At 38.8% G+C, this 23,821-nt stretch overlaps 2 protein-coding genes across 3 annotated transcripts in view; one reads left to right on the forward strand and one right to left on the reverse strand.

Moving 5' to 3' along the window:
• rundc3b (RUN domain containing 3b) overlaps positions 1–23,821 on the reverse strand; it is a 241,720-nt gene that overhangs the window by 140,056 nt on the left and 77,843 nt on the right. The window lies entirely within an intron of this gene.
• LOC120516097 (60S ribosomal protein L7-like) lies at positions 17,101–17,545 on the forward strand. Its single transcript, XM_039737557.1, has one exon. The coding sequence runs from the start codon at positions 17,101–17,103 to the stop codon at positions 17,509–17,511; it is 411 nt and encodes a 136-aa protein (XP_039593491.1). The 3' UTR covers positions 17,512–17,545.

Below are 23,821 nucleotides of genomic sequence, written 5' to 3' on the forward strand. Positions count from 1 at the left end.
CCAAAACAAACCATACCAAAAACTTTATTGTGTGCCTCAAGGAAAAAAAGGTGAGTCTTTAAACGGGATTTAAATATCAAGACCTTGGAAGACATTCTAAAAAATAAAGGTAACTGATTCCAGAGTTTTGAAAAAGCTTGATCCCCTTTCCTTATGAGGTGAGAATATGGCACTGAAAAAAGAGGTTGGGAAGATGATCTAAGTGCCCTGGAGGAAGCAAAATGAATGAAGAGATCTGAAATGTATGGCGGAGACAGATTATTTAGAGCTTTAAAAACAAAGACAAGGACTTTAAACATTTTCCTGAATCTAACAGGCAGCCAATGAAAAAACGCCAAGATAGCAGTAATATGTTGCCTCTAGTGTGAACCGGTTAGCAACCTGAAAGCTGAATTTCGAGCTAGCTGAGATTTAGATAGGGGTTCCAGACTGACTCTGAGGTATAGAGAATTACAAAAATCCAACCTACTGGAGACAAAGGCATGACTGACAGTCTACAGGTCTTTAGCAGATAAGAAAGGTTTGATTTTAGCTATTTTTCTGAGTTGACTGAAACTGTCCTTATTATGAAAAATTGATGCTGACTTTGAATATTTGTAAAGAATTAATTTACATTTCACACTTCATTCCTTACCCTTCAATCTGCAATTAACAATTACACTTCTACATTCTAAAATGTCACAGAGCAGCTTAAGAAGGAATAAGGCAACATTCCATTTACTTCAGAAGTCAGATGGGAATGACGGCACATCCATGTTGATCACGTTCCACTAAAACAATTGGAAAACCCATATGGACACATCCAGGAAAACCTTTGTTGAGATTGATCCATCACAATAAATAACAGTTGGTAACAACACACTACAGTATTTTGCACATTCAAATACCTCAGTAACCACAGAGAGAGGTTGTGTAAACAACTGATTTATTGAGATACAAACAAACAGAAGTGCTAATAAACAGTATAATACTGCAGTTTTCACTAAAGTTTATGGTGTCACCATTTTGGATTTATATCATGATCTGAAGATTGACAAACTCGGGATTGACAGACCAGCCATGAATTTCTGAGCTGGAAATTCAGCATAAGGGGATGATCCACTTAAAAATTCAAATGGAATGCAGCATTTGCATTTGATTACAGAATTGATTGGAACAATCCTATAGACACCATGGATCACTGCTTTGATTAGTTGCATCCTTGCAGGGCAGAGTGTTCTGCATTATTAAAATTGAAGCCACATTGAAATGCCACTTCTGCGCCCCCAGCATCTATCCATCCCTTATCTTCTGGATCTGCTTATTGTTTGAGTTGGGTGTACCATTATCATGATTGCCAATATTGTGTTATATATCATGCACACTATTATTCAGTAGTGAATTACAAATACTAAAGAAGACAACCATGCTTTAATGCTCTGCTACATTTTTCATCAGTCTCAGTACAGTATTCTGGCTGTTGACACTTCTTCCTACAGTAAAATTATCTTCTATATCATATTTATGCTGATGGTACCTTCACCAAGAATGACAATACCTGCAAAATCAAGCTGAGTGCACGTGACAATCTCCTGACAACATTATACAACTTCACACTAGCAAAATTCTTCTCAAAAATTACTTTGGGGAGACAGTTGACCATTAAAAATTAGATTTCATGATGTCAGCTAGAGACTGAATTTTGAATCTCCAAATACAGCATACCTGTCTTTTGTGACTACTGGCAATAGAAGAGAACTGCATATGGCATTTTTGCAGAGGATGTCTCTCTGAAATGCCATGTGACCAAAGCAAATGATCACTTTGCCAGGGTGAGATTTTGGCCTAACATGACAGAGGAATGAAACCTTCTGTAAATTAAATGCATTCGGGTCATTATAAGCGCAATATAATGAGTCAATAGTGACACACTTGCATAGTAATATACTTAATTTTGGAGAGCCACATTAAATAAAATACAGTAAAAAGGCAATCCATGAAAAATATTCAACGGAGAGTAGGTAGATAGCCTAACAAGGAGCAGATCAAAAGAAATAAACCTCTTTTCTCTGTAGATCTAACTAATGAACTTATTAACATATATGATCTACGAGCCTTATTACATCATTAAAAAATAACAAGGGGACCTGAAGCTTTTGATAGATAGATAGATAGATAGATAGATAGATAGATAGATAGATAGATAGATAGATAGATAGATAGATAGATAGAGGGGAAATTTAGATTTTTCAGAAACAATTTAAATATATTGATAAAAAGGTAGATAAGTAATATGTTTACACCTTTGTTTCGAGGGGATTGAACCTCAGATGTCACTGCGAATGTTTGCCAACTGGCCGATCAACCACAGGCGTTACCTGGTAGGTGATCAGATTTTGAATAATCAGATTGCGATTCAGACCTACAGTATATATATATATATATATATATAGACACACACACACACACTTTGGTCGGAACACACACCAGAATGACTGTAAAATTCAAAAGAAACAAAGCTTCTGACTTGGCAGTCACAGTCCCAGCGAGGCATTATGCAGACATATTTCTGTTGGTATAAAGGAGCCCCAGCTGCATTTCTTGACACACTTCAGCTGAATAATTCTTTGGCTGAAAGTACTCTTTTATTGTGTCAGGGTTTGTACATTTAATTCACTGGCTCATCAGCTTTACTTTCATGCTCTGTCATGGCGTACTGACTTTTAGGTGGCATAACGTGGTGAGGTGTACTGGATCTCCCCCTTCAATAGAAACTTAATGATTATATTCATTGGGCCATTAAGATTATACAGTGCAGTACCTGAAAACTATTGCTTCAACCACATATAAACAAGAACCTCAACATAACAGACAAGATAAATACTAAACAGAGAAGAAAGGATATTCAAAATGAGCAGGATGCAGCTGAAGTAACACAGTTTTAAGTAAGGTTTTGGGTCCAATTCCCAGTCTGATCACTGCCTGTATTGACTTTACATGCTCTTCCTGTGTCCATTTGAGCCTTTTCCAGGTAATCCAGTAATCTTTCAACATCACAAAGGTGTGTACAATAAGGTTAATTGTCAATTATGGGAGATTGTGAGTGAGCCCTGCAATGATCCGCCATCCCATCCAACTTTACAAACTGGCTCTCAGGATTGAGATCAGCTTCATGAATAACTTGTCATAGTCATACAGTACAATATGCTTATACTCCCACTCTGGCTTAACTCAGAGGCACAGAAAGCATTGTGTTGAGGATAAACAGGTTTATAAATAAATGCCTTTACTAGCCTCTATATAGATAGTTCTCAGTTCAAACAGTTTAAATCAGCTTTGGTAAACACAAAGTCGCAATTGCTTTATAACCATCACACTGCAATTTTGCTAACAGAGGTAAAACATGAATTCCATATTATACAATCTGGTGTTATACTTTGAAATTTCCCTAACGAAGAGGCCAAAGGTAAGAAGTAGCCCCAGAATTCAGTCAGGCAGCCCTGTAAAAGAAATTACACTATTGTCTCTAAATTGAAAACTCTATTGACTTAATTAAATACAGTAAGTCATATGACAGCCATTCTTTGTCCTCCCAAAGTACTCTAAAAATGTGCTTGTCTTGCAAAAGATTTGTGAAAAGAGGTCAACAACAATACCAGCATTGATTTTGAAGGCTCCCAGACAGCCGCTCTTGCAGGAGAAAATGTGAGTATTCACTAGACACTTGAAACATTCAAGCTGGAATCCTGTCAGTATGAACTTCACCAAAGTGACGGCTTTTGTTTCGTTTATTACACCTTCAATGATGGGGCAAATATGTTAATTACAGGTCACAAGCTTTCAGTTGTTTATATTCAGTATAAAATTTTTGACCAAAGAAATGACAAGTACAGTGGAATCTTTATGGAGTTAATTAACTTAATTGACTGGCAAAATAAGGCAGCATGATGGTGCAGTGGTAGCACCTCTGCTTCACAGTAAGCAGACCAGAGTTGCACCCTGGTTCTTCCCTCCATGAAGTTTGTATGCTCTCCCCATGTTCATTTGAGTTTTTCTTCCACTGTCTTAAGACATGCAAGTTAGGTGAACTGGCAATGTTAAATTGGCCTAGTGTGTGTTTGGTGTGTAGGTGTATGTGTGAGTGTCCACTCTGCAACAGACTAGCCCCATGCTAGCTACGATAGGCTCACACGACTCTGGTCTGGTTTAAGCGGGTTACAGAATGTCATGGCAAGACTGCCAAAATGACCTGAGCATAATCTGGGTATGATCATTTTCTCCAGTTCCTTCAGAGCATAAATATCAAACATTTTGACATATTGAATCCTTAAACACATACGTCTTTGGGATGTGGGAGAAAAACCAGGATACCAGGAGCAATTGCCATGAGAACAAGGATGGAAGCCCATACTTACATTAAAAAATGTAAGATTTCATTCCAGTCTCCAGAATTCATAAGAAAACAGCACTAAACACTGTAGCAACACACTACCCACATTAATTACGTATTTTTAAAAATGTGTTTATGTATTAAACTAAGTGCAAAATGTATTCCATTAGTTTGTTAATTTGTTATGTGTTCAGAGTTAATGAAAACATGCAGTATACTGTATAAGCAAATGGAGCATAACAGTAATCTATTTTCCAAAGCCACATTTTCAATTACAGAACTGAAGAAAGCTAAAACCTATCTCTATCATATCAAGCTCACTCACAAATTTGCTTGAACTGGTCTGGCTCAAGGTCAGACAATTTAAAAGAAACAAACCTTAGGATGTGAGAAAAATAAATAAATAAATAAATAAAGGCACCCAGATAAAGCTCAGGCAGACACAGGGAGAAAATGTCATCTTCACACAAACAACAACCAAGCCAGAAATCAAATGTCAATCCCTGGAACTGTGAAGCACAATAAGAAAGGGATAAAAATCTATATTAAAAGTTTTAGTCGAATGCTCAGTTTAAAAATTAATAGGCATCTTGTCTGATTGAAGATACTCACTGCATTTACGTGCTGTCAGAAACAAGACACAGGGTCATGGAAAGGTTTGAGGCATGCCACCCGTATAATTGGTCTACTGGCTGCAAAGTCGAACAAATGAATACAGCACTGATGTGCACAAAACTAAGTCCAGAACAGAACTGAGGGAATAGGGAAAAGGCGCAGGCTTTTAAGGGGGAAGACAGGAAGTGAGATCATAGTGGTTGGGCTCATTGAGGTCTTCAGCCATTGGTTCAAGCCTGGACTTCACATCACAGGGGCTGGAGCCGGCAAGGTCTCCTTCGATAGGCTCAGTCCCGGAAGTGATGTCAAGAGAGCCAGGCGTAATCTCCCGTGAATGGTCTGCAGGCAAGGGAGAAAAAGAGTCAGTGTACTCTGCCACATCCCGGTATGCCTCAGAACTGCCCTTACTCCAGCCTTTTAGCTGCCTCCCATGCGTACGTGTGTGACAGTGCGCTTTACTAAACCATTTCTTTCTCCCTTAGAAACCAGTTTTCTAAAATGCCATATATATCCTTATTTTGGTTAGAGAAACAAAGATATGGGTATCTGAGAAACCATTTTAAAACACATAAATATCTTGGCAAGTGACACAGTTATTTGGCCATGTAAACCCTTAACCAGGTTACTGTTATGGATTTTGGATTCTGCTAATTTCCGTTTCACTCTGTTCACCTGTGCATGTGTCAGGTTTGCATTCGCTTTCAGCAGCCATGAGTAGAAGTGTCCACAAAGATCCGCTTTCTGAGGCAATTGCTCAGGCAATCACATTATCCTTTCTCCTGGTAGAAATAACCTGTCTCAATATTTCAGAAATTGCAAGCTTAGTGTACGGTGCCAAGCTCAGTTGCACAATCTGAGGAGTAGTGTTGGGGTGCATTATTTTGTCTGAATACTTTTTAAAGTAATAAGTAAGCTAACACAATACTTATTTTATTGAAGTTAAAACACCTGCATTATTATTATCCCAGTAGTAATGGATTTAAGTCAAGAAGCAGACGTATCGGTACGCTGGTCCTTGGCAGGGTTAAACTGCACAGCAAAGCAGAAAAGAATGTGCTTCCTGCAATCCAGTAACAGAAACATATCAATAAAGTATCAGTTTAGATTTTATCCAGGTATTTGCTATATATATGTTGAAACAGTGTGATCAGGTGAAGCAGCAGCCAGTGTTCATACCATAAATCATTGGTGGCTTAGGTCGAGGATGTAAAAAGGGGATAGATTTTATTTACTTAACAGCACATGAAGGACTAAACATACTAATAAAACAAGAAAATTAACACAGACTCCATGCTTGTTTTTGGATTCACAGTGGCTGATGATGACACATAAGACTTTTTCGTGCAGCTTAATGATATCAGATTGTTTTACTGAAGGACAGCTCCAGGGTCTCATTTATCAAGCGTGCGTACGCACGGTTTTATGTGTAAATCATGCGTAAGCACAATTCCACTAATAGAATGCGATTCATTCATTGATTCATTCATTTGTACGTGTGCGTGAAAAAAATGTTGTGATCAATTGGAGCTTTTATTGAACTTGCATGATGCATTTAGTGAATCACTAATGTTCCTCAAGTTCACATTGATTTGGTGCAGTTCCTCTTTCATGCTTGCAATGCCGCTCACTAATTCCTCCTGTGTTTTCAGAACCGCATCAGTCAGGACTCGTGCCTCGAAACGCATCGGACGTGCTGAAGTGGCAGGCGGAGCAGGACCTGGCAAATCTATAAAATAAATGTTAAATGAACAATCCAAATCATTTGCAATGTGAGTGTTATTTATCTATGAATAATATATCGCAACACAAACATTTGAAAACCTTCTAACCATTTTCGGATGGCTCGGCCTCTCCTGCAGTTGATGGGATTGCACTTTCAGTGTCACCATCGGGGATTACTCCGCTCATTGACGTTTGACCAATAATTGCCGCTATCTTGTCATCCAATGGTGACACTGAAATAAGACTCTGGCCTCCTCCCGTGGCACCGAGGTCTCTTTTGTGGGCTGCAATTCTTTTTTTAGAGGACACTTTCAAATCAAACCACTTTTTCTTGATTTCTGCAGTAGTTCTACATACAAGCGAGACGGCATTTATCGCATTAGTAACCTGTCCCCACGCCAAGTCTTTTTTTTCTTTGACATTCCGCCTGAAAAAGCAGCAAACAAAACTGTCTTATTACGTTGTACCTCATTTAAAAGCACTTCCACTTCGTTGTCAGTGAAGGTTTTTTTTTTCTTTCCTCTCTTCACGGGATCCATGATAACGGTTCTATAGTGCCCTGGCGGCATTGGGATTTTATAAGGAAGGTTGTTTGCCAAATACGGTAATTTGTGGGCGTTTCTGTATGCAAATTTAAATTACTATGCACACGCACACAATTTAGAAGGAGTGCGATTCATCATCAGTCATTTCGTACAGCTGTGCGTACTCACGTTTGATAACTCCCAACTTTCTTGTGCTTACGGCTGTTGGTATACGCACTAGTTTAGAGCTTGTTTTACGCACGCTTGATAAATGAGACCCCAGAAGCGCACTTGTGCATGTCAATGGAAGTTTTTAAGAAACTAGGATTGTCCTTAACTTGGTTAATCAATTGGTTATGTGTGTGCATATAAAAATACTCACAGACAGACAGATAGATAGATAGATAGATAGATAGATAGATAGATAGATAGATAGAATAATCCTTAGTGTTACCGAGGATGTCATCAGTGACATATGCAATACATAAAAAGGATCAAAGAAGTGAAGTATGATGCATGGATCCATCTCTCTGTGTGTCCTCTGCGCCTTTCTTGGTGACAGAATGCACTCAGAAATAGGAAAAGAGTGCCACTCAGTGAGTCATCCTAAATAGATAGCAAAGATGTCACCTCATAGATGTACTAAATAAAACAATAAAAGAAAGTCTTGTGTTCCTAACTAATGTCTTCAGACCCATCTTAGCCACATACAGACTGCAATATATTGGAATCTGCTAGTCAGGAGGAGAAGAACTGAATAACAACTTCAACCGAATGTTTGGAGGTGACATGTCTGAATAAAGGGAACTATGTGGTGCACAGTTCTGGGTCTTGAGCAAGCAGACTGAGACATAGAAAGAGAAAATGAGAGATAGTACAGCAGAGAGTCTTGAACAGAGATAAGGACAAAAATAGACCGTAAGGGAAATACATTACTGTAAAGGAATCATGGCAGTAGATAAAACTGCCCATGGGTTTACCTATAAAATGTAGCCGGTTTACCTATAAAATGTAGCCTGTTGCAGCCATCCTTTAATGTTTCCCCTCATATTTGTATTATGTCAGAGTTACAAAGCTTATTTTGAAAAGTATTTTTCAACATTTTAACCAATTACATTAATCTTTGTTTAATATATGGTACTATAAACAGCAGAGGCACTCGTTGCATCACATCACAGACAAGAACAAAGAATAATATGGGATACAAATATTCTGGAAATTCTCTTTTAAATGTATTCAAAGTGATACTGCAAATAAGATTTTTATAGATTTTAAACTTTAAGAAGCATATAAAATTGCTCTATCAACAATGCCCAAACCATTAAACTGAAATACAGTACTGTAGGTATCTCACATAAATTACTTCTGAACAAACAATCAAACATCTACACATACAGTATAGAGCTAAAAATAAAACTCAAACAAGATAAGGATTAATGTGGCTGGCAAAATGTCAATAAATTCATCAGGAACACCTGCATGTCAGAAGATGCCTGGATGTACTGATAATTAAACAACAGTAGAAGCGCGCTTGTCATAAACCAATGCCCCTTGGTCCCAGTGGAATTCCAAAAACAGTACTAATTTTTTGAATACTTTTTTTTGGCCTAAAAACACTGGGCAAAAAAAAAGAACTTGTCTTAATGTGTCCTGAAGTGTGAACAAACAATCCTGCCTCAGCAAGAAATGCCCCTAACTGTGAACGGGTCACAAACTCCCATGTGTCAAGCAAGTTATTATGTGGCTTTATTTTCCAATGGTTAAGCAGGACACTTGTCTGCAGGGTCAAGTACATGTGCTAGAAAAAAAGCTTGGTGAAAATGAACCTGGCATTGAAGTGATCAGAAAAAGTGATGATAGAAAGTGTTAAAACCTGTTAGAAAAATCGATTTAACCATTTAGTCCATTTTTTTCTTTTCAGGGTTGCTTTGAGATTTTGTTAAAGCAAAAACAAAAACAAAAAAAAGGAAAAAAGAAAGATATTGCCATTCTTTGTTCATTTGCAATTGCTGGCCATAAAAAAGCTAGAATACTGACCCGATGAAACATTTCCCATGAAACTAAAAAAATGTTGCCATATTTGGCTAGGCGGTGTAGTTTAATTCTAGAGGCATATACAATGAACTTTAAACCACAAGACCATTGGTTCAGTTCTCACCCCTTCCTTACTGTCCATCCCTAAGCAATCCATATTAATTATCTGTGTTTTAATTGTGTAAAAAAAAAAAAAGTTAAAAATTGTACTGTATCCTAAACTTCTTGGTCACTTTGGATAAAGTTGTTGACCAAATTCATTGATTTCTGTTGTGCTTATCACAGAATAAGATGCTGGTGTCTATCCCAGCAGGACATGACCCTAAGCAGAAATCAGTCCTATAAATGATGTTCAGATTCTTCTAAATCATTTAACAGCATTTTAGTAATCCTCATAGTAGATGTGCAGTTCTGAAAAGCCTGAAAAGTCAGCTCAAATATGATTAATCTGACATTAAAAAAGTTTCACCAGTACTGTAGTAAAAGTATATTTTACTATATGTACTGAACCATCGTAAATTTGTCTAATATCTATCTATATATACAATTCACTAAGGCAAGACACTCATGGAAAGCATGCCGGAAGGGGCGTGGATACACTAAGCCGCCGACAAGTGAGACACCTATGGCGCACGCAGGGAGGAGCCACGCCCACCAACTCCAAGACCATTGAATACGATGACAACTCGCAGAGCCACGCCCACCAACTTGGACGCGACGACACAGAAAGAACAGCGTCATTTATATTCGTCTGTCGTAGAGGCCTTGACTGTTCATAGAGGCATGTTTCTTGCGGAGGTGAGTCGCCATATGCAGCGTGTAAAACGGTTTGCGAGGGGTATCCCATGGGATCCTTAAAACAATCCTTTACAACCGAGGTTAAAACACAATGAAGTAAGCAGTCTTTAAAAACCGAGTTTTCGGTTACGACGCATAACCGTGTGCACCATAGCAAACTGTTTTACACGCTACATACAGCAATTCGCATCCGCGACAAACATGCGTCTTCTTCACTCACGGACAATTATATGTTGCTCTCTCCAGAGTTCCATCTTTTCATTAACTATCTGTTGTATCCTCAAACCTTCACTTTTTAGACAATTGTGTCTTTCCAGAAGTGTTCAACCATCAATAAATAATTATGCAGCGTTTGTTATGCCGCGGGTTCACTATTGTGTTGTATTTTGCTCTCTCCAGAGTTCCATCTTTTCATTCACTTACTGTTGTATTCTCACACCAACCCGTTTTAGACAACTGTGCCTTTCCAGAAGCGTTTAGCATTCAATAAATAATTATGCATGAGATTGAGTGTGTGTCTACCCGGCGCAGATAGGCATGGGTAAGCCGTTGAACCCCATTTGGGCTGCAAACCGTGGAATTCCCACTAAGTGCGACTTATGCGCTCCCACTGGTTTGTACACACCCCCCTCCCACCTCGCTACTACCGTGGTCGGGTGTCTTTGTGGATTATATATAGAAAAGCAGCCAAAACCGCACAGAGCAATGAAACGTCTACATGAGTCACAGGTGCCTCTGGACTGTGTAAAGACGACAACAACTCCAGTGACGAATTGGAGGTGGGCACATGAGCGGGCAGTGCATACTGAACGAGAAATCAGCAGACTAGCATGACGGAGGGAGCTGAATGGACGTCCTTCTCCTCTCCTGCCGTTCCACACTCCGCGCCTGAGCGCAGTGCACTCGTATCCCTCCGTCTGGCAGGAGAAGGCGCGATGGGGATCCGCCAGTTTTCAGTCACGGACGATTGTGTTTTGGTTCTTTCCGTGCATTGTTACAATGTTGCTTTTCTTGCTGATTTATTACATTACCGATTTTTCAAATGTTAATTTTCTCCCTGTGCTTAAAAATCATTAAAAAACCGGCCTGATTATGCAGCGCATGGTACGCCGCGGGTTGGCTAGTCATCAATAAAAAAAGATCTCAACATGTGAACTTAGTTTATAAATTCGTTGTAGTCTCACTAAACTTTAGAGCGGCAAAGTTTATACTGCTAGTTTTCAAGCTAAACAGGAATCAAGGTGGACAGGGTGCCAGTCCACTGCAGGTCACAGTCAAGCACACCCCACACTGGACCAATATAGACACCATTCAACAGAAACACTCACATCCTTTGGTATGTGGAAGAAAACCTGCATGACAATGTAAACTCGATTCAGGCAACACTCTGGGTTGGGATTGGAATCCTTGACTCGGGGGCCAAAGCTAATCACTTTTGGTAAACAGTCAAAAAGAAATAGACCAACAAGTGATGGATTAACTGATGTGCTTTCAACACATAAAAGTCACTCTCTTTTTAAATTCAACTGCTGCAAAATTAAAATGTAAGCAGTACAAGCTGAAACAGCTATGAAAAAGGCATGAATGCCAGAGTCTTTGGAATTAGCATTCAACTATAGCATATATTTGTTGAGGATCACTGATGAAATGGCTTGAAACTTCAATGGATGTAACAACTCAACTTTGAAGTTTGACATTATCTGAAAAGACTGACTGGAGAAAAGATGACTGCTCCAAATGAAGTGTTGTACTTGATTTAAACAATCTGTTATGAAAGAACTTTGTTTTTGCTTTTTTATTGATTTTTGACAATGCACTTAGGTTGAAGCACATGATTACTGTACAGTAGATAACAGAGTAACATTAACTGAATCTATACAACACAAGAAGAAGCAGAGAGAATCAAATGCAGGTTTTCTGAATTAATGAATATATAAAATTTATACTGAATGAAGCAGACTCCACTATGATAGCCAAGTATGAATGCATTTTGTTTTACAAATTTTCAAAGAATCAACAAACGGAAAGGATCGAAGACTGGCTACAGGAAAGATTCCAGGATACTCTGCACTTATTGCCATCTCTTGATACACTATGCACAATATCTTGAAAGTAAATGAGATTAATTTATTGTAGATTTTGATAAGTTGTAGAAAATGGGAATGATTATACTTGGAAAATTATAATCACACTTCCTAAATTAAAAGCAAGGGCAAGTATAATAGTGACACTATTTCACCTAGACATTGATTTTGAACAAGGCACTGTCTGCTTGAAATAGCCCATTTATTACTATACTTGGACCACATACCGTACCTCTTTAAATTCTGATCATATCAGCTCTGAGAAGCAAAGAAAAAGTCCAAGTTAAAATCTTTTTTCATCTGGATGTGACATTATCAGGACAGCAATGGGCACCTCCTCCTATTGACACAAAATGCTAGACCTATTTACATGAGGATATTGTGCTTTAGCTTTCAAATAAAGTCAAAGCCCTATGTCGAGGTTTCCCAACCTGGGGTGCCCACACCCTGAGACAGCATTTCAGGAGGTGTATTACAGAGAAAGGCTAAGTCGCGATTTGTAAAACAAAAATAGAGTGGGATACGTTGTCCGACTTTATCATAGTGCAGTCAGTGTCTGGCAGTGTGATGTCATTTGTAGGTCATTTATTACTTAGTGCTCATTTTCTACAATTTGAAAAAAATCAATCATTGCACACGCAATTGTCACCTATGAGTGAGACACAGAAATGAGTGCTCTTGCAGGCTCCATGCCGTGGGCAAAGTGTTAAAAAAAAGTTATTTGCTTTTATGATTTTTAAGAGAATGCAGTTTTGACCTTGCAATGATTTGTAGGGGAGACTGAGGTCTAGAACTGACTTATGTGTAAGCCCTGATTGTGAAATGTCACTGATTTTGAGATTTGATTGACAATTTTGCTGGGTGTTGGGACTAGGGGGACTGAACTGGATGTAACACCTGCTGCTTATACTCAGCCCACTCCTGCAATGCAGATGTGGTGCATCTGTTTTCGATCTGCAGTGCAAGTGTAACCCAGGTGCAAAGATCGTTGACTGTGTCTCACTGCTTAGTGATGCACCGGCACCCATTGTGTCACGGGGGTCTCCAATCCCCCAAACCCTTCATTTGTTGTGTGTCATTTTCATGCGGCACTTGATGTTTCATGGGATACCCCAGATCGTCAACTAAGTTTCTAAGTTTTATGGGTGACACATATACAAGATTATTGAGATTTATAAAGGTAAATTACTGATTCTATATTTTAAATTTATGTACGGATTTAAAAGTTTTTTTACTTCAATGTGTTCACCTGCAGTAAAAAAAAATGAGAAATTTAGCTTATTCATTTTCAAATGTGATATTACATTTTGTAGGGGATGCAAACATAAACCAAACTTTTTCTGTAGGAGGTGTGGGGCATAGAAAATGTTGGGAATCACTGCCTTAAGTCTTCTTGGTTATAGATGAATTCAAGTCACACTTTGTGTTTGGCCTAGTCACCTAGACATTCTCCCTATTCAATGTGGCCACCCTAAGGCTCACTGAATCAGTTTCACTTGATACTTGAATTTTTACCTCTCTGCCTTAACTGCAGTGTAATAAACCTGAGCAAACAGTTTGCTTCAATCACCCATTTTAAAGGTGAATGAGAAGATATCAGATGTATAATATGGATGTAAAGTGATATCCAATAAATTATAATGAAATAAATGATATCAAAATGCAAACTGATGCTGCTGTACTTATTCTGTGTTTAATGAATCTGCTGCAATGAAATTATCAATGAACAGTAAGCTGACAGACAGCCCCAGATTGGCCATTGGGACAGGCATGGCTTTCCCCCAATGCTCCCCCTTGCTACCATGGGCTGTTGTACTGTATGATATGAAAAAGCCTCTTAAGCAGTAATAAAAATTGTATCTTCAATCTATTACACTAACAAAATATATATAGTAGCTCAGAGAAGCATGTTTAAAAAAAAGAAAGGTTTGTGTTAAAAAAAAAATAAAAATAAATGAAGAGACTGAAAGATCTGTAGTTAGATGCCTCACAATATGCCTATTCACCCTAACAAAATAGAAAGAAATTCAGGGACCCAGAATTTCTGATAACAATAGCATGGGCCAACAGCAAGGCTGACCATCCTAATGTACTGACTGCACAGGGCAGCAGGTATTTTGAATAGCAATGGAATCAGAAAATGAATTGTAAATAATAACTAACCAAGGTCAACACTAGCAAGGCAAGACTTAGGAAAAATAGCCTGGGGCATGAGACAAAAACCATAAGTATAGAAATATAACCGGACTGTCAGAAAAAACAGATGTAAATTTAAGTCGAGGGGCAGAAAAGACTTCAAAATCCAAGATGTTTATTTTTGATACTCAAACAATAGCACATGGAATTTAGATAATATCCACAGACTTGGGCAAACAGGATGCTGACTTCTATACTGCAATGATAATAATGTCACACCATCCCAGTCATCCTCCCTTTCACACACAAAACATAAAATGACAACACCGATACCAAAATCAAGATGGTGCAATGTGAGAACATGTTTCATATTATCACTATTAAAACTGTGTCTAATTCATGATTCCTTCTCATCTTAAACTCCCCAAAAAAAGTTTTAATTATTTTTATAGATCAAAAAGAAAATGTCAAAAATTAAAAATAAAAACCAGATCATAACACCTAATAAATGAGATAAGTGGAAAATAGAAGCTTTCTAGAAAATTATTTTTCCAGCATGGTTTGTTGGAGGGTGAGCTGCAACTTCACTAATTATGTTAGGAACTTTGACAAATGATAGGAAAACAATCAGTCGATCAAGTTCATTTGGTTAGCTAAGATGTCCCAATAGATCATCCATTTCATTTTCAGGAGCTGTCAAGGTTTTCACTTTAACTACATGATTTGATAGCTTGTCGATTTCTTTAAGAAGCTTTGTGTGATGAATTGCTTCCAAAGAATTCTGCTGGATCAGCTTTATTGACATCTTTGATCATTTTCAAGACCTGGATAAGGTTCTCATGCACCCTTCTTTGCTTGACGATAAAGGGGTTTATTTCCCTGAAGCTGTGTTTCAGGATTACCAAATATCAGTTCTGCTACCAAAAATGTATACCCTTCAGAATTCTCTGATATAATTCAGAATTCATTGTTCCAATTAATGAAGGTAAGCTGTCCTGGCCCAGATGCAGCAAAACAGGCCCAAACCATGATACTACCACCACCATGTTTCACAGATGGGATAAGGTTCTTATGCTGGAATGCAAGGTTTTCCTTTCTCCAAACATAATGCTTTATTTTAAACCAAAAAGTTTTATTTTGGTCTCATCCATCCACAAAACATTCTTCCAATAGCTTTTTGGTTTGGCCACGTGATCTAGCAAACTGCAGACGAGCAGCAATGTTTTTTTTTGGAGAGCAGTGTCTTTCTCCTTGCAACTCTGCCATGCACGCCATTGTTGTTCAGTGTTCTCCTGATGGTGGACTCATGAACATGAACATTAGCCAATGTAAGAGAGGCCTTCAGATACTTTATAAGTTACCCTGGGGTCCTTTGTGACCTTGACGACTATTACACGCCTTGCTCTTGGAGTGATCTTTGTTGGTCGACCACTCCTGGGGAGGGTAACAATGGTCTTGAATTTCCTCTATTTGTACACAATCTGTCTGACTGTGGATTGGTGGAGCCCAAACTCTTTAGAGATGGTTTTGTAACCTTTTCCAACCTGATGAGCATCAACAACTTTTTTTTCTGAGGTCCTCAGAAATCTCTTTTGTTTGGGCCATGATACACTTCCACAAACATTTGTTGCGAAGAGCAGACTTTGATAGATCCCTATTCTTTAAATAACACAGGGTACCCACTCACACCTGATTGTCATCCCATTGATTGAAAACACCTGACTCTAATTTCACCTTCAAACTAACTGCTAATCCTAGAGGTTCACATACTTTTGCCACTCATAAATATGTAATATTCAATCATTTTCCTCAATAAATAAATGACCAAGTATAATATTTTGTCTCATTTGTTTAACTGGTTCCTCTTTATCTACTTTTAGGACTTGAGTGAAAATCATATTTATGCAGAAACATACAAAATTCTAAAGGGTTCACAAACTTTCAAGCACATCTGTACTTCAAGAAAAAGAACTTGAGAAAATCTATGATCAATAATACAAGGTCATATATAGTAGGTGCACATATTTATAAGAATTGCACATTATCACCATGACTGCTATGGAAGGTAAAGGTTTTGTTTTTACTTTTTGTACTGTTTTATCGTAATGCTCATATTTAAAACTGAGTCTCCGAGTTTTGAGTTTATGTTACAGTGTATGCTTGATCACTATTTAAACATAGGCTCCATTTATTGTGCTGCCTATTATGGAATTTTTAGTTAATACATAATAATTTGTTACAAATCTATATAATATAATATAATATAATATACACTTGTATGAAGCTATAACAGAATGAATTATTAACCATAAGGAAAAGGAACTTAAGGCTGAAAGCACAAGAGGTCTCTGTCTCATCTTAGAGAAGCTACCAATGTAATTTTCCAAGGTTAAAATGAGGTAAATGAGTAGCAAGCACCCCTCCGGAGAGCGGGGATAAACTGATAGACTGATGAGAACGCCCAAACACCTCTCCTATGAAGCGGTGCTAAGATCTATTAAACACACTTCTTACTAAAGTGGAATTCAGAATAATGGTAGAATTGACATGAATCAGAAATTACTGGAGTCTTTAGCTGATTGAGTCAAATGACATGATATATTAGATAAGGTGATATAATTAGAAAAAATATAAAAGCAGATACATTTTTTAATTGATGTGCTCACTTCGTGAACTGAGTCATTTGTGCATAACTGTGCATATAAAGAATTGTTCTGAATTCTCATCTGGACTCTGTAAATGCCTTCTTTGAAGACAGAAAAGTTTTTCCACAACAATATGTCCAATGGGCTGCAAGAATCATTACATTCCTGGTAAAATGTCTCATTTTGACCATGCTGATAGGATCAGGAGTGCAAAGCTGAATAAAGCTTCAATTAACATGCTGAGGATCGCTGAGCCCTATATTGCATGGGGCTATCCCAACTTGAAGTCTGTTCGTGAGCTTATCTACAAGCGTGGATATGGAAAGATCAGGAAACAAAGAATTGCTCTTACAGACAATGCCCTGATTGAAAAATCATTGGGTTTATGTGGAATTGAGTGCATTGAAGATCTTGTTCGTGAAATTTACACAGTTGGAAAGAACTTCAAGGCTGCAAATAACTTCCTGTGGCCTTTCAAGCTTTCTTCACCTCATGGTGGAATGAATAAGAAAACCACCCACTTTGTTGAAGGTGGTGATGCAGGAAACCGGGAGGATCAGATACTCATAAGGAGGATGAACTAATGCTATCCCTTGGGATGTATGATCTCTCATTTCTTGTGTCATTCTGCTTCAACTTGATTTATCAGGTAAGATGGTTTCATCAAGCACTGGGCAAACTCAACATTAAACATTGCTATTTGTACTAATCTAATAACTATAGCATAGATAGAAACATGTTGATCTACAAAATTCATTGTATTTTACAATTCTTCTTCTATTACCTTTGCTGTACATCAAACAATGTCTCTTGACACCAAATCACGCTCAAGTGAGGATCCTGAAGAGATAAGTAGTCCTCATTAAATCTCACAGAAATACAATACTTCCATCCATCCATTCATTATCCAACCTGCTATATCCTAACTACAGTGGTCTGCTGGAGCCAATCCCAGCCAACACAGGGCGCAAGGCAGGAAACAAACCCCAGGAAGGGCACCAGCCCACTGCAGGGTGCACACACACACACCAAGCATACACTAGGGACAATTTAGAATCGCCAATGCATCTAACCTGCATGTCTTTGGACTGTGGGAGGAAACCGGAGTACCTGAAGGAAACCCACGCAGACACAGGGAGAGCATGCAAACTCCACACAGGGAGGACCCACCGCGCTACCGTGCCACCCCCAATACAATACTTGAGATGGTTAATTCACCAATAAATATACAGTATGGTTTTGCCTGAAACTCTCATAACAATGCATGCAAGTGAGTGAAAGTTCTGACCAAAATGTAGTCAATAGAAACAGTCAGGAATATCACAATGAGTTACCTATCTGGGGTATTCTTCTCACGTGACTACTACTGTATATCAGAAATATTCACACTCTGCCTTCTCTAAGCAGGATTGCTCCAGGTATGCCGTGGTGATTGTGGGAAGCTCAAGTGGGTGGAGTCTAAAATCATAATAGAGTAACTCACAATTCATTCTACCTTCTTGGGATGTACAAGCTACAAGCAGAAAAAGCTCAAAGGGAAAAAAACAGAATGCCTTAAAGCAAGTTTTTCTAACTTTGCAGATGGATTATGGGATAATCAAGACATGCTTCTGGGTTGCACGGAGGTCATCCTGCATTCAAGGGAATATGTATCATCAAGGCATATGACCCAGTGGAACAATAAGAAATAGAGACACATCAGGGAGAAAGGACTTGACTTCATGTGTCTGACAGAAACCTGGCACCAGTCAGAGGTTTACTCTGCCTTAAATGAAGCCAGTCCACCTGGCTACAGTTACTTGGATCAGCTTGCAGCACTGGGTGTGGTGGTGGCTTAGCTCTCATCCACCGTCAGGATCTGGGTCCCCTATTTCGATACCTGCAACATCTTCCTTGCACTTAAATGTAAGCCCCCTTTTCCCATGACTGTTCTCCTTATTTATCTGCCTCCAAAACCCAACTCTGCTTTCATCCTGAATATGACTGATCTTCTCAAAACACTCTGTGCTACCTCTGCCAACATCATAATCCTAGGAGATATAAATATTCATGTTGACAATCCCTCAGGTTATCTCACTGCTGATGTCCTCGAGCTGTTAGATTATCTCAACCTACAACAACATGTTGATGTCCCCACACATTCCAGGGGTCACATACTTGACTTGGTTATTTCAAACTCTGCCCCAATCAGTAATCTACAGGTATATGATCTTGGTATCTCAGACCACAAAGTAGTGTCAATGGAGCTGCCTTTTTTCTTCCCCCGTACCACACCAAAACGACAGATTCATTTCAGAAATCTGAAGAACATCAATGTGGATGCCTTGGCCCTGGACCTTAAACCTTTTTCTTCTGACCTTACCAGCTCCCTCTCTGTTGTTGACCTTGTGGATTTCTACAATCAGTCCCTGAGCAGTCTCCTGGACTGTCACGCCCCCTTAACATCCAGGTTCGTCTCATTCTCGTGCTCAGCACCTTGGTACACCTGCGAGCTATGAAAAATGAAGGCGGCTGGGCGTGCCCTTGAGCGGCGGCTCAAGGCCTCTGGGCTGATTGTCCATAAACAGGCTAACAGGGAACACAAGAGGACGTATGTAGAAGCTCTGAAGGTTGCACGGTCCAGGTTCTATTCCACCATTGTCAGAAACAACTCCAAAAATCCCAAAAAACTTTTTTCAATTACAAATCACCTTCTCAAACATCCTTCACCTGCTCACTCCGAGGCTACCGATGAGAGGTGCAACATTCATATCGATTATTTCAAACAAAAAGTTGATAGCATCCGTTTGCACCTCTCCACTATGAATATCCTGCCTTCCCCAACTGTCGACCCACTGTCTGAGACTATCCAGCCCCTTTGCTCCTCTTCTGATGTCACACAGGAAGAGGTGGAGGACGTCATCAGGAAAATGAAACCATCTACCAATTCCCTGGACCCTTTTCCCTCAGCCTTGCTGAGGGCCAACATCTCTGCTGTCTCTTCACTTATCGCCAGGATTATAAATCATTCCTTCCTGGTTGGCCAAATTCCGTCTGCACTAAAAACTGCTGTTGTCAGACCTCTACTGAAAAACCCACCTTGGATCCTGAAGTTCTCTCTAACTATAGGCCCATCTCCAATCTTCCATTTCTCTCCAAAGTCTTGAAAAAAACAGTTGCAGCATAACTTCATGATCATCTCAAACTGAATAACTTGCTTGAAAAGTTTCAATCTGGTTTCCGCCCTGGCCATAGCATCGAAACAGCCTTGGTCAGGGTTACCAATGACCTTCTGATGACAGCAGATACTGGTTCCCCTTCTTTACTCATTCTCCTTCATCTGACAGCTGCTTTTGACACAATAGACCATAACATCCTCTTTCACCGCCTGCAATACACTATTGGACTCTAAGGAAATGTTTACAACTGGTTTACAACATATCTGACTGGCAGAACTGAGCATGTCGCCTTGGGCAGAGCAAAATCTCACACCCACAACGTTACCTGTGGTGTCCCACAGGGCTCTGTGCTAGGCCCCATCCTTTTCACCATCTACATGCTCCCCCTTGGAATAGTCATTAGCAGACATGGTTTATCTTTTCATTGCTATGCCTAGGACACTCAGCTTTACCTCAGGACTACCCCAACCTCCTCTATTGCTCCTCCGCCAATATCTACACTGACTACCTGTCTGGAGGAGATAGAGGCTTGGATGAGGCTCAACTTCCTTTAGCTGAACAGTTCGTAAAACAGAAGCCATCTTAGTTGGTACACTGCACCATCTCCGTTCTTCTACTATCACCAGTATCACTTTCTCTGGTCAAAATATCCCTCTTTCCACATCTTTTACCAATTTGGGTGTTATAATGGACTCACAACTCACCTTTGAAACCCACATCAAACACCTCTGTAAGTCATCTTTTTACCACCTCAAGAACATCGCCATACTACACCCAACACTCACCCTGGTAGATGCAGAGAAGCTCGTCCATGCCTTTGTCTTTTCCAGGCTGGATTACTGTAATGCGCTCCTCATCGGGATTCCCGGTAAGAGTATCCAGAGACTTCAGTATATTCAGAACAGCGCTGCCAGGATCCTGATGAGGGTGCGAAAGTACAATCACATCACCCCCATCCTGAAAACTCTTCATTGGCTCCCTGTCCAGCTCAGAATAGAGTACAAGGTCTCCTTTCTCACCCATCAGAGCATTTATGGACATGCCCCTCTTTACCTACAGGAACTTCTCACTCCTTATACTTCCTCACATACCCTCCGCTCTGTACACATAAACACCCTCCAAGTCCCCAGAACTAAGCTCAGCAGCATGGGTGACAAGGCTTTTTCATCTGTGGTGCTGAAACTTTAGAATGCCCTCCCTGATTACCTGAGAACCCCACAGCCGACTGATGTCTTTAAACGAAACCTAAAAACTCATCTCTTTAGAAAGACTTTTTGTTAAAGTATTTTTTATAGACTCTTATTTTTGACTCTGTAGCACTTTGAGATTGCTAAAATATAAAGTGCATTACAAATAAAATTTATTATTATTATTAAATTAATTCATTATTATAGAGATGAGTTTATGTTTTGGCTGGTGTAGCACCCCCTAAGGGTTATACTAGCACCGTCTAAGGTCCAGTTTCCTAAACTCAGAATGATTTAAAGTATGAAATTGTGTGCCTTTTTTCTTTGACTAAAAAGAAAAACATTAAAGTAGTCACGTACTGTATTAGCAGAATTTTGTTACAGTCTTAATAAAATATTAGTTAATTTTTAATTAGAAAAAGTTAAAACATTGCTCATTTTATTAAAATTGCTTTACAAATTATTACAATTAACTTGTAGATTATTTGGTGTAAATCAAATATATCAAGAAAAATTGAGCACAGAAGTTTTTTACATTTTCAGGCACAAAGTATCAATTTTTAACAAAATAGATCTAGGAGAGTACAGTGTGTTATTTCACTTTTAACTTCTAGATGACGGTAAAAACATTACAAAAATCACTTTAATGGTAGCAATTTTGGTTCTTGAGGGTCTTGCCTACAATGGCATCAATCATTATCTCATATTAGGGTACATCAAAGCAACATGTCACATTTATAGGCTTCTTAGAATTTCAAGTCTCAATAGCCAAAATGTAGCAAATAACTACCAAAGATTCTGTGTTTATATCCTTTTTCTTGTATCCGAATGGTGTATTTCCTAAATTTCCATGGAATTTGTAACATTGCTCCTTCTTACCATGTGTATTAATTCTCATACATTAGATAATAATTGGAAAGAGATGGTAAATACCCCAAAATATGTCCTCTAAACTCCTGATTGCCTCTGAAGAACAGTTTTTAAATGACATTATATGAATAAAAAACAGTTAATGTCCATCTCCTTCTCAAGGTTACAAATTTAGACACATTTCTTTAATTCTTTCCCCAGGTCATAAATTACAAGCAATTTTCATTTAAACTTCTCCTGCTTCTGAAGATCTTAGGCACATAGCTGGTCACATTTTACAGATCCTAGGAGAATTAACATTACTTGGGGTATCATTAAATGGGTGAACCTTATAATATACCAATCAAGTTGTTGTTGTTATTATTATTAATTTACTTTGCAGACAACTTTATTCAAGGTGACTTACAAAGCAAGTTATAATGCATACAAGAATAATTGGAAGGTAAATGCATCAAAAGCAATAAATAAGATAGAAAACTGAGCAACAGGGAGTACTACTATTACTACTACTACATAATTAAACCTGCAACTAAACTAAGTCATAAATCAGTGTCCTATTCTCTTTTTCACTTCCAGAATATGTAAGCACCATTAGAAAATATCACCTTTTCATTAAACATGAGTAAATTGGATGTAATTTGCATAGGCAAAGGAAGATCATTCCAGAGTTCTGGAGCAAGAACGGAGAAGCATTGTTCAGTCTTGGTATGCCTGTCAAGAGGAAGGACAGTAAGCAGAAAACTAGAGGTAGAATGGTGACTTGTTGAAGAGACAAATGGAGAGACCAAAGACTGGAGATACCTTGGAGCAGAACCATTCAGAGAACCATAGGTCAAGATAAACATTTTGAACTGGACAGCAACAGGAGCCAGCGAAGAGACCAAAGCAGAGAAGTTACAGGAGTTGTAGAACACAGGTCAGGTAGGTGCATTCTGGAGGAGTAGGAGAGGTCTTATAGCAGTTAAAAGAAGCCCCACCAAAAGAGAGTTGCAATAGTCCAGCCAAGAGAGAACCAGGGCCTGAACAAGAACTTGTGTGGCATAATAAGTGAGAAAGGGGCGACTCTTCTGAACATTACAAAGAAGTATAGTTTCGATAAGTGAAGATGAGGAGTCCAGAGTTATGCCAAGATTCTAGACTGTGACTGATGGTGAAAGGGGGACACCTTTTACGGGTAATGCTTACACAAAACGCTAAGAAAGGAGAATCAGAAGGCATGTACAGGATATCTGACTTTGAGACATTGAATTTAAGGTGATGAACATTCATCCATGATGAAATGGCAGAGAGACAATCTGAACTGAAACCTGTGGGTTGTATGAGGGAAATACAAGAGAAGATTTATGCAACATCAGCATAGGGAAGATAATATAAAAATAATATTGCCTAAGGAGCTAATGTAGAGAAAAAAGAGAAGATGATCTAATACTGATCCTTGAGACACACCTGCTGAGCGTTCCTGAGGAGAATATAAGGAGATAGATTAGGAGACACAAAAAATCATTCAAAATGGTGGGACGAACCAGTTCAAAGTAGAACTACAGATTCCAAGTTTATCAAGAGATAGGCAAGGGGTTGTTAGCAGTATCAAAAGTTGATGAAAGGTCAAGAGGCATATGAAACATACATAGGCATCAGAAACATTGTGGGCCCCTATGCTCCTGGGGCCCCTGGCCAGT

Source organism: Polypterus senegalus, chromosome 15 (genome assembly GCF_016835505.1).
Source record: "Polypterus senegalus isolate Bchr_013 chromosome 15, ASM1683550v1, whole genome shotgun sequence".
NCBI lineage: Eukaryota > Metazoa > Chordata > Cladistia > Polypteriformes > Polypteridae > Polypterus > Polypterus senegalus.

Excerpts from the sequence above, each read along its gene's own strand:
- LOC120516097 (XM_039737557.1), top strand. The coding sequence starts at position 17,101 with ATGTCTCATTTTGACCATGCTGATAGGATCAGGAGTGCAAAGCTGAAT.